Source organism: Scardinius erythrophthalmus (genome assembly GCF_964197995.2).
Source record: "Scardinius erythrophthalmus genome assembly, chromosome: 10".
Lineage (NCBI taxonomy): Eukaryota > Metazoa > Chordata > Actinopteri > Cypriniformes > Leuciscidae > Scardinius > Scardinius erythrophthalmus.
This window is the reverse complement of record NC_138230.1, coordinates 14,816,969-14,829,291: the sequence shown is the minus strand read 5'-3', so window position 1 is coordinate 14,829,291 and position 12,323 is coordinate 14,816,969. Positions and strand designations below refer to the sequence as shown.

Below are 12,323 nucleotides of genomic sequence, written 5' to 3'. Positions count from 1 at the left end.
TAACTGTCAAACCTCAATTTCTTGCTTTTAGAAAAACCAAAGTGTTTTTCCCTGGAATGATAGTTGGTGATCATCATAATCTAAAGGTTTTTGCACTGACGATGTTCATTTTGTATAATATATAATGTATACACAGATAGGATACATTTTCATTACTTCTAATCACTACTACCATTTATCCAAAACACTTAAAACATCTATTTAATTAGAAGATTAATTAAAATATTTATATTTATAGGAAGTGCTTAGCTAATAAAGCTTATGCCAAGAATAAAATCGCTAGTTTACTGCCAAAAATAATACATTTAAAGAAAAAAACTCTTCAGATAAAGAAGTCACTCATTCATCTAAAATCACAGTAATGGTTGCATTGTAGAGGACGCAAAAGGACCGACCAGTGTTCAATAAATTATACTGTATATACTTACTGTATACGGCATCAATAACCAGACATGTCCACATTTCAGATATCTACGATGAAGATTTTTAGCAAATGATGCGATCAGGGAGGAAGTTTACTAGATTGACCATTAATAATGCTATTGAATTTCCTGTTTTAGTGTACCAGCGTTACATATGTGCTGCACTGACTCACTTTGAGGTTTGACAGAGTAGTGAGAGAAGTCTCACTTGATTTAAATAAATGTCTGACTGTAGTCATGCACTTTCCGACACTTTGTTTGATTCCCTTTCCAAGAGAGCATATACAGTATTTATTTATACATTTATTTTTTACTTTGTCAATAATTTCTGTCATGTAAGTCGAATTGATAGATGCTTTATGCTGCCATCGCTTACGTGTTGCTTTTTTTGTCTAGATATTCAATGTGAAAGTATTTATTAATAAGCACCTTTATTGGCCAGGGGTAATATGAAGAACTGCTTTTTCCCGTTTCCGTGTCTTGTGATCACGTATGTGTTGCACAGAGAGAAACAAACAAAACAAACAAAACAAAAAAAGTGTAAGAAAGACAACATTCCTCTGGCAGTAGTGCACTGCGGTTGTTATTCTAGTGGTCCAGAGCAGCTTTACATTGAGCCAGCCCTCTTCTAACACTTAACTAATTCAACCATCATGATAACTGTTAATGCCTTTCACATACTGTACCTTTACTGTGCATAATGTACACAACACATAGTTGCTTACTGTACAGAGTTAGAAGAGCATCACCCTGTAAATACCTAAGTTAATATTTCTGTGCTGAATGGTGTAATCGATGTAATTGCAAGTCAAAAGGAGTGTCTGCTAAACAGAAAGGTTGTTTTGACATTTGTATATTTTATGGTGGCTTTTCCTGAATGTGTATCAAAATCATGAGTGGTACTGTACAGTTGTTGTATTATTTTGTGAATAAATAGTCTAAATTACTTTGTTCGCCTGTTTCCTAAATGCAGTTAAAAGGATCCACTGATCTATATAATGACTGGATAGCTCATGACGTTCTAAACTGGTTTTAGTGAACCCACCGGAAGTGTTCGAGCGGCCATCTTACGATTCCCTACCAGTAGAGGGCTCCAACGCCCGTTATACAGAGATTGGTAGCTCCGACGGCACTTTAAAGTGTAAAACGACGTTCACAAAAGGATGTAGAAAAACTGCCCACAGGTTGTAATTCAAGCCCTATAAGTATAAATTTATATGCAAAACTGTCGCCCGTGTTGTTTTCTCCGAGGCAAGAGTAATGCTATTAATGTCATTCTATATAGATCAGTGGATACAGGCTACATCATATTTACCAATGTGCAGACTTATAATGTGCATAACAGATGTACATAATCAGTATTTATATTTCTTTCGGACTGTATCTTCAGATAAATTGTCCGAAGGTTCACGGACCCCTTTCAAATCAGGTTACAAGGGAAAAAGTGGATATCAAAATTAGGCAGGGTCATTTGCATCCGTTTGCATCAGTCCGCGTAAATAGACTAACCAATCATAATCAAAGGTGACCTTTGAAGCCAATCAGATCACTCTAATAATGAGTCATCAAGCCTGCTCCTGGTTAACTACAGGCTATGGCTCTGACTACAGGTAAGAGAAACTTTCATATTTAGACAAAATACAGATAAAATCCAAATTATTGAAGGGTTATTATATAACCTCTGCAATCTCCCAGGCTTCAAGATGTTCAAGTAAGTGGAAAACCAAACTGTTGACAGTATTTTTAAGCCGGTGACCATTATGAAGGTGCACTAATGATGACAAAACTTAATAAAAATAACATTAATAAATAGTGTATTTTAAATATATACATCATTACAATGCAAAAACTCTCCGGTTACCAATAAATATATCAATAATATAACTTAAAACCTTATTATTTGAATTAGAGGAATACCGATCAATATATATATATATTTTTTTTTACACTCTGGAGTAAATTTAATTTGATGAATTCATTATGCTGCTAACACATTTTACATTCGACCTTTTGTCGCTGCATTTTTATGCATATGTGTATGACACAATCTACCAACTTGTGCATACAATTTATCTTCTCATTTGCGTTACAATTAAGCTTTATGCCTTTATCCAATGTAACGTCCTGGATAACACAGGCTTTATAAGATTATGGTGTTCTTTAAATTTGACAGAGGTGTGTCACTGTCACTATCTGTCACTGTTGATGAGTGACACATAATATGAACTTTAGACGGCAGCATAGTTGAAGGAGTCTCCATAGCCCGCTTCATGCATGTATTTCTCCATGTCCAGAGGCTCAGACACTCGCAGCACTGCCTGATCATTGGCGCTTCTCTCTCCTGATTGGAGCTTTCTGATCAGATCAGCCAATAAGACTCGCTTCTTTGGTTTCCATCGACAGCAGGACTCGATAATAGAATATCTAGAGAACAAATGTTACTTTGTTAGTTCATATTATAGTGGCCATCAGAATAAAATAGATTAGTGTTGACTAATACGTTTACAGTTTAGACAGTGTCTGATTTAATATAGAAAATGTTGCTCAGGCTCAGAAGTTGTTGTTTTTATAGCGAGTCCCTCTCAGGAGACTTAAAGTCCCCATGAAATCAAAATTGACCCTATTTACTTTGTTAGCGCATATTACTAGTCTTGTGGTGAACAATTAATCCGTGCAAGAAAATATTTTTAAAAAAAAAATTTTACCATGGTAATCTTTAATCAAAATCTGAAAATGCCCCTCCCCTCTGCATTGGAGGACCTTCTCTGATGACGTAGGTTTGAGGAATTGGTTTGGGCAACGCTTAACCACTCCCCTCAAACCGTTAGTCTGCTATGAGCAGAGATGGAGAGGAGGAGCGCTAGAGTAAAACCCTGCCCTCTGTTCAATATTCCGTTTCACTGGGAAATACGTTGTTATCTCTTGAAAACAACACACGTCCAAATGATCTGACGGCGCGGCCGGGCATAGATATAGTCATCGATGTCGCCTTGGCTACGGTTTCGTTCCAATGAACTGCAGTAGTGAAGGCGACATCTAGTGTATACATCTATACCCGCCCGCGCGCGGGTATAGATGTATACACTAGATGACGCTTGGCTACGGTTTCGTTCCAATGAACTGCAGTAGCCAAGGCGACATCTATGAATATATCTATACCCGCCCGCACCGTCAGATCATTTGGACGTGTGTTGTTTTCAAGAGATAACAACGATACTGTTCATTTTCTCACACAAACCGCTCGTTTCGTGTCTTAGGCCATCAATGTGTACTTATGATGGGGAATTGTTTCATTTGGACGATGGGGAATTGTTTTAATTTGGAATCTGTGCTTGTGTTTTGAAACAGTGACCATCGACCTGCATTATATGGCTGACAGACAAGAACGGTTTGACCTAAAAATATCAAAATTGAAACTACTGCGGAAACAAAGACACCTACATCTTGGATGGCCTTGAGGTAAGCTAAAACATATCAAAAATTTATTTCAAAGTGAACTATCCCTTTAAAGGGATAGTTCACCCAAAAAAAGTATTCTCTCATCATTTACTCACCCCCAAGTTGTTCCAAACCTGTATCAATTTCTTTCTTCTGCTAAACTCAAAGTAAGATATTTTGAAGAAAGTCGGTAACCAAACAGTTGATTGGCCCCATGGCAGTCATTTTTTTATTATCCTTACTATGCAAGTCATTGGGACCCATCAACTCTTTGGTTACCCATATTCTTTAAAATATTGTCTTTTGTGTTCAGCAGAAGAAATTCATACAGGTTTGGAACAACTTGGGGGTGAGTAAATGAAAACAATTGTACTTTTTGGGTGAACTATCCCTTTAATAGATGTTATAGTTTTAGATGTTTTGTCCTGAAATGTCTTAGAAGAAATTACACAATTGTTTACATATACAGTATATTTGTATGGAGCAACAAAATTGATGTGGACCATTAATTTGGGAATTTGATGAGAAATATTTAAGTTCATAATGATATATTTGACTTTTAATATCAGACTTTGGGAGGCATTGTGGAGATTTCTTCTTAAACTCTAGAGTTAAAGGAATCTGTATGTGTGTGGAGAGGTATCCTATAGTATAAAATAGCCTATAGAATTTAATAATAATATTAGGGGTAGTGTTTGCATGGTTAGGGTGAGTCTATCGTATTTATAATTAGCTTTATCTAAAAACAGTAGAAGTCTATGATGTAACCTTTACGCTTTTTACATAAAATTGCTTATGTGTGAGAGTAAAGTGACGTACAGTGTATTGGAGCAGTTGGGGGGTTTGGTTATTGTGTTCTCTCTCTGTAAATGCTGCAGAAGTTCGCTGGCCATGATGTTGGGAAAGGGGGGATCTCCTGAGTTTAGAAATAAAGAGGTAAAAATCTTTAGACAACTGAACCAATTTGGTTATTTTTTTCCACAGAAGTGGAACCCAACTACAACCATGCAGCTGTAGCTTTCTCTTTTAATAAGAGTGATTTTTGTCTTATTGAATGACAGGCACACTCACCTAAAGTCACCATCTCATAGAGCAAAATGCCAAAGGACCATCTATGGAGGATTAAATAGAAATGAATACAATGTAAAGATAACATTGACTGAGAAACATTGATTGAGAAAACATTGACTGAAAGTAAACTCACATGTCACTGCTTTGCTGGAGAGGTTGCTGTCCCAACACCTCTGGCGCTTGCCACTTTCTCATTTCCATATCTTCCACATCTTTTATAGAGCCTCCACTCATTTGCCTGCGATATGCCGGACCCAAACCCCACAGCTTGACCGACAGGTCCCGACCGACCAGGACACTTTGAGCCCTCACATTGCCATGGATGTAATTCTTACTATGAAGATACTCCTGGAATTTCAAGGCCGGTTTGTGTCAGAACAAGAACATTTGATCTTGGGTGTGACAATATATTTATTTTACATTGTAAAATCATAAATGCTCCAGTGCTCATGACTGTCCATGATTAATGCATGCCAGAGTCAAACAAAGTAAAGGGCTCGTTTTGATTTATGAAGTTGGCACAGTATGAACTGAAAGCATGCATTGAGTGGCTCATAAAAACTCTCCATTCATTCATTTACATTGGCAGGCTTTCATGACTTGTCAATATGATTGTATACAGTGTATCTTGCAAGCTGATTTGTTATCTAACCAGAGCAGATCCAATCTGAGCGCCCATGGTAAAGATTCGTTTTTCAGTCATGTCACACGGTGCTGCCTGATCTGTGTGGTCCTGTGAAAGAGGGTTACAGTCAGTCAAAACAAAGGTGAGGTTTAAACTTACAGTTTGACTTTTAATCAATCCATTACAAATGAGATCATCAGTAATGACACAACCTCTACATCATTCATTCGCAGGTGACCTCTAGCCTCTAACTGATCAATGCATTCAGAGAGTTAAATGTCAATATTTTACAGTAATTGCAAGACATGTCATGGTTATCTATCAAAATTTTGTGGCTTTTAAATCAGGTCTGTTAGATTTGAGGTAATTTATAGTTTGGGGTCGGTATAATATTTTTATATTTTTAAAAGAAGTCTCATGTTCACCAAGGCTGCATTCATTTTATTAAAAATACAGTAAAAACAGTAATATTGTTCCTGTGATGGAAAAGCATCATTACTCCAATCTTCAGTGTCACATGATCCTTCAGAAATCTTTCTAATATCCTTATTTGGTGCTCAAGAAACATTTTTTACTATCAATATTGAAAACAGTTTAGCTGATTTTTTTATTTTTACGGAAACTGATAAATGGTCATGATTTTTTTTTTGTACAATTTTAAATGACAGTCACTTTTGATCAATTTAATGCATCCTTGCTGAATAAAATTATTAATCTTGCTGACCCCAAACTTTTGTATAGTAGTGTAAATTTTATATATTTATTTATATATAAAACGTGTCTATAAAGATTCTGCATACACGCTAACAGACATGGTAATTTAAAAGCCGAAACACAATTAAATAATTTAAAATATTATAAATATACAAGCACTTAAAAAACATTATTTTATTATTTTATAATTATCAAATGAAATCAAAACGTTGTTCTTTCTTTTTTAGGAAAACAGATATCATCTTGAATTTGTGTCCAATACAATTAACTTTAGGATAAGAATATTCCTTCCACAATACCATTTGTTTTTTTATTATTGAAATAGTATCAGTTCATGTCTGTGATGTGAACTAAACAGGGATTAGTCCCCTTTCACACCTAAATTCCTGTTTCAAAAGGAAATATGTCAAACAGGAAAGAAACCTAAACTTGTTAAGCCAGTTTATGACATATTTAGCCATCTGAAATCTAGTTTCGTCTTTTCCCCCTGCAAGACTGAAAATACAGCATTACTGAGTCTGTACCTGTCTGCACCTCCACAGGAAGCTCAGCAGGTCTCCGTGTTCCAGCTGTTCTACCACAATTGTCAAGGGTGTGCGCACAGTCTCCACCCCCAGTACTTTAGGCAGCGATGGATGCGATCCCAACTCTGAAAGGAAGTGGGAAAACCCCAGAAAGGACTGGATCTCTCTGGCATTGGCTGATTCTGTATGGGGAAAAATTGGAGTAGAAAGTAAGATTGTTCAGTTTATGAACTGCAATACATAAACTATCTATCTATCTATCTATCTATCTATCTATCTATCTATCTATCTATCTATCTATCTATCTATCTATCTATCTATCTATCTATCTATCTATCTATCTATCTATCTATCTATCTATCTATCTATCTATCTATCTCTCTCTCTGTCCATCTATCTCTCTGTCCATGTTTCTATCTATCTGTCCATCCATCCATCTCTCTATATATCTATTTCTCTGTCCATCTATCCATATATCTCTCTGTCCATCTATCTATTTACATATCTGTCTCTCTGTCAATCTATCTATCTATCTATCTATCTATCTATCTATCTATCTATCTATCTATCTATCTATCTATCTATCTATCTATCTATCTATCTATCTATCTATCTATCTATCTATCTATCTATCTATCTATCTATCTATCTCTCTGTCCATCTATCCATCCATCTCTCTGTCCATCTATCCACCTATCTCTCTGTCCATCTATCCATCTACCTCTCTGTCTATCTATCCACCTATCTCTCTGTCCATCTATCCACCTATCTCTCTGTCCATCTATCTACCTACCTATCCAATCCAATTTAGAGAATCAAACCAGCAACATTCTAAATATAGTGAGCATCGATGCTCCATGGTTTTCATGGTGCATTGTGGGACTTTTTTCAGGGAGTGAATGACCGACCCCATGATCAGTGTCCTGACTACTAGGGAGATGACTGAGACTAAGTTATAAAAAAATTAAAGGTCAGATCAGACAGACATAGCTGGACAACTAATAAAAATTGATTTCAAATATAAAATGACTAAACCCTAAACTAAAATTGGAATGAAAACTAAAAATATGAATCCATACTATAAATTATATTAGAATAACACTGATCCAACCTTACCTTTAAGCATTCGTAAAGTGACTGGCTGGCTGTCCATGACAGCTCTGTGCAACGTAAAGTTGTCCTGTTTCACTGAGAAGGTGGGGGCGAGTGGAGAGACCATCTGGAAAGTGCCCGGATGCCTCACAGTGGTGTCCTGAGGTACTGCAGGCTGGGAATTCTGCATGTCATGGTGAGGTTGGGCTGTCATGGGAATAATCTCATGTTCCATTGGGTTCAGCTCTGCCGGAGCTGTTGTTGTAAATCAAAAGATTAAGAGATAAAAAAAATTGTTAAAAGAATTTGGTGTATATTACGACTTGTGTGAAAGACCTTTATATAAACACTTTGATAATTAATGAACTAGATAACCTATTAATAAACATTGCGATCACTCATAAAGGGAAAGCCCTTTAAATAAAGACAGCGATCCTGCATGGCCAGGAAGGCTTATAAATAAACATTGCGAGCATGCATGAAACTGAAAACCTTTAAATAAACAGAATACAACGACTGGAGTATTTGGTGTGTGTAACAAAGTCAGATGCCGTAGCTACCATCAATGCCTTGCAGGTGCCGTCTGTTGCTGTTACGGTGGCTGAATGTGTTATGATGGTGTTGTGTGTCATCTTTTTCATTTCTGTGGTGTCCATAAAGATGTGATGGCTTATAGGAGCATTTGAGCACTAACAAAATGATCAGCGTGGCAAGAAAGGCCACGAGAAATAGCACTGGAATGACGATCAGTTCCACTTCATAAAAAAGTACCTCTGCAAGGAAAATACAAACACAATAGGATTAGAAAGCTGAATTTTATTTGTGTTATGTGCTGGCATGTTTTGGTCACAGATAGAGTTGAAGGTGTGTCATGTAATTGGACACCTGATCACCCTCTCAAGCTTGATTGGTTTAGATTCCTCCCACTTGCTCTACACCAATGACATCACAGTGCTCACTCCTCATTGTTTGCAGCTGCACTGGCGTGAATGATGAGGTTTTTAAAGCTCCAGTTTAAGGGTATGTTTACGCGACAATGATGTACTACAAAAAGTACTAGAAAAGTTTTTCTTTTGTTTTTTCACGTATAGATGACAACGTTGTCAAAACGATCCCCATTGACACAAATCCACGAAAACAAATAAAAACACTGTATTGTGCATGCCAGGCCAGTAGTTGGCGAGGTCACTTTGTAAAGAAACACTACGCGCCTATAGACTGAACACGTCACTGTTTTCACAAATTCATGTTTTTGTAGTGTACACAGAGACAATAACAGTATCGGTTTCAAAACTTGAACTTTGAAACCTGTTTTCAACAGTTTGCATTTTCACTCCCCTAAAACACTGTTGTTATGTAAATGAATCGGCAAAATACATAAAGTTTTCTGCCTTTAGTTGAAAATGGCATGGAAACGGCCCCTTAGATCATTCTAGTCCCTTTCTGAAAGATGGCTGTGACACATCGGGTACATTTACATGACAACAATCTCAATACGGAAAGGTTTTTCATTTGCGTTTTTCACGCACAGTATATAGTGAAAACAATCCCCATTCACATGAATTCATGAAAACGACACTGCATTATGCATGCCAGGCTATGTCACTTTGTAAAGAAACACTATGCGGCTATAGACTGAACACATAATACTCATGCACGTGACATCACTCTTTTCACAAATTCGCGTTTTTGTAGTTTACGGAGACGATAATACTATCATTTTCAAAATATTGTACTTTTAAAGCTGCATTGTGTAATATTTAGGAGGATCTGTTGACAGAATATATCATAATACATAATATCATATACTCAAGATCATATACATAACTATGTTTTCAGTGGTGTATAAACCTTTCATAATGAACCGTTATGTTTTTATTACCTTAGAATGAGCCATTTATATCTACGTACACCACAGGTCCGCTTACATTGAAATGCGCCGACATGTTTCTACAGTGGCCCTAAACGGACAAACTGCTCTACAGAGTGCGTTTCGTCACTATGTTGTTCTTCGTGCAAAGAAGCTAGCTAAAGTCAGCGAATAAAACACTGACACCATGATGAACAAGTTACAATAATATTCGCAATAACATATCGTTTTACTGAATAATTAAAGGAACACGCCGACTTTTTGGGACTTTAGCTTATTCACCGTATCCCCCAGAGTTAGCTAAGTCCAGACATACCCTTCTCATCTCCGTGCGTGCCGTAACTCTGTCTGACGCACCCATCGCTAGCCTAGCTTAGCACAAACACTGGAGGTAAACGGCTCCAGCTAGCATACTGCTCCCAATAAGTGACAAAATAACGCCAACATTTCCCTATTTACATGTTGTGATTTGTATAGTCACAGCGTGTACAAATAACAAGGTCACATGAGACACAGCCATCTTCTAACCGTATACATACTGGGAACTATATTCTCAGAAGGCGAAGCACTGCTACTTCTGCGGAGTGACTTATCTAATTCTGGGGGATACAGTGAATAAGCTAAAGTCCCAAAAAGTCAGCTTGCTCCTTTAAGTAAACATAATTTCTTTAGTTATCTTTGTAAAGAAACCTCATTGCTTAACTGGCTACTCTCTGCTGTCTCAGACGACGACATCTTTTCCCGTCGGCCACTGTAACTTCTGTTGGTTGCTATTTGTAACCTCACCACTAGATGCCGTTAAAAATTACACAGTGCACCTTTATACCCGTTTTCAGGCCCCCACAACGCTGTTGTCTTCTTTGTCTGTCTTTTACTCTCTGCGGTAAAATGAGCTCCTGTCCAGTCTTGCCAACTTTGTTGCTAGATTAGCAACTTTTCAGAACCCTTTACCTCTTTCTTTTTTTGAATGACTAGCTACAATTCTACGTCTTTTTGGGCTGCTGGTAAGAAAGCTTTCCCCACCCTTTTTTTAATTTTACTTTTAAATCTTACTGCCACTAAACTTTTGAATGGTAGTGTACAGAGAGAGACTAAAACTAATAAATTGCATCTAGCACATCACTTACCACAGAGAGAGCCTGGTATGCATGGAAATGTTGTGTTGGTTGAAATAGACATACTGTAAAAAGAAAACATACATATTACTACCATTAATGAGATATGGCAAAGCTCCAACTTCAAAACACTATATGTAAACTGATATCCAGCAATTGAAGTGCAACACTATTCACATGCATCAGCTTATGGGTTTTATGAGTGTAAGGAAAACATCTCTGGCATAATCAGGCAGTGCATGTCTGCAGTTTGGCAACTCTCTTTGACATACAACTAGACTGTAAATGTTCAACATTGATTACCCATGTGGTTTGCTGCATGTTTTGCTGAAAATGTTGTACATTAGTATACTGTATAGTGAGCAAGTCATTTGTATGTTTTCACAATGCTTTTTAATATAAGTCTTAAAGCTAAATTTGGTTAATTTGGACTTATCTGACATTTATTCAGCTTGAAATATATAATCAGTTATGAAGTGCCATCTTATTTGATAAGCAGCTAAATATGTGTTATAATTAAATCATGACAGTATGAAGCTTTTGCATAACACTAGCATGAAGAAAAAAAAGATCAAAACTGGTCATCACAACAATGAAATTTGTGATCAATAAAAGCTTTGAATTTCTCAAGATAAAACTGCCAGAGACATGCAGAACACCAATGTATGTACCTGTACAGTATTTTTTTTTTTTTAAAAACATTGTGACGAGGTCATGCCTTGAACACTAATTATCATCCTTTGTCAGGACATTCTTTCTGTGGCATTTGAGCTTGCGTATTAAACTACCAGACTGTCACTCAACCTGTTCCTCTGCATTACTGTCTTTACATCACAGACGCACCACAAATTCAATCACACACAAGAGTGAATGTGAGCTCTGGATAAAGTGAATTTTAATTCTTGGTATAACTGCTCTAGAATTAGACCAGTGAAAATGTAGATAAGCTTAATTTACTGACCAGTCAATCCTCTAACTCTTTTGAGTTCTAAGTTTTCACACATATATATATATATATAATGCAGTATATTGTAATATAATGTATGCATATTAATATATATTATAAACACAAAAATGAACTTACATGTCATCTCTGTGTGTGAAGAATAATGCAACTATTTCTCATTTTCCAAACTTGGTAATTTCCTTCTTGTCAGAGGCTGTTTTTGCCGTGTTTTATTCCCAAAGTATCTTCTCTGTCCTATCTCTTTGTGTTCTATAAGTGTTGTTCATTGTGTTGTGAGTCAATTGCTTAAATTCTTGCTGCCACACCTACCTCCTACAGCTGTTTCTGTAAGCTCCGCCTTCACCTGAGTTTCTGCCATATATCACTGTACCATAGACAGCTTATGATATGGTGTCTTGTAAAATGTTTTTAAACTATTTTTTTTAACTATTGTAGAGAGTATGATTTCTTTCAAGGAATGTTTAAATACACTTGCTATTACATTT

At 36.5% G+C, this 12,323-nt stretch overlaps 1 protein-coding gene across 1 annotated transcript; it reads right to left on the bottom strand.

Annotated features, from left to right (window-relative positions):
* Positions 1 to 2,368: 2,368 nt before the first annotated feature.
* styk1a (serine/threonine/tyrosine kinase 1a) lies at positions 2,369 to 12,089 on the bottom strand. The gene is made up of 10 exons (XM_081375818.1): positions 11,956 to 12,089; positions 10,884 to 10,936; positions 8,447 to 8,659; positions 7,911 to 8,141; positions 6,795 to 6,976; positions 5,584 to 5,664; positions 5,065 to 5,279; positions 4,932 to 4,972; positions 4,680 to 4,776; positions 2,369 to 2,846 (listed from the first exon to the last, which is right to left on the bottom strand). The coding sequence occupies exons 2-10, from the start codon at positions 10,933 to 10,935 to the stop codon at positions 2,651 to 2,653; spliced, it is 1,308 nt and encodes a 435-aa protein (XP_081231944.1). The 5' UTR covers position 10,936; positions 11,956 to 12,089; the 3' UTR covers positions 2,369 to 2,650.
* Between the last annotated feature and the right edge of the window lie 234 nt (positions 12,090 to 12,323).

Bases quoted from the DNA above. Each gene is read 5' to 3' on its own strand.
- styk1a (XM_081375818.1), bottom strand. From the start codon at position 10,935: ATGTCTATTTCAACCAACACAACATTTCCATGCATACCAGGCTCTCTC. The intron at 8,660-10,883 runs GTAAGTGATGTG...TTTTCCTTGCAG, and splicing joins CATACCAGGCTCTCTCTGTG to AGGTACTTTTTTATGAAGTG. The intron at 2,847-4,679 runs GTACGTCACTTT...TTTGTTCTCTAG, and splicing joins CCCAACTGCTCCAATACACT to ATATTCTATTATCGAGTCCT.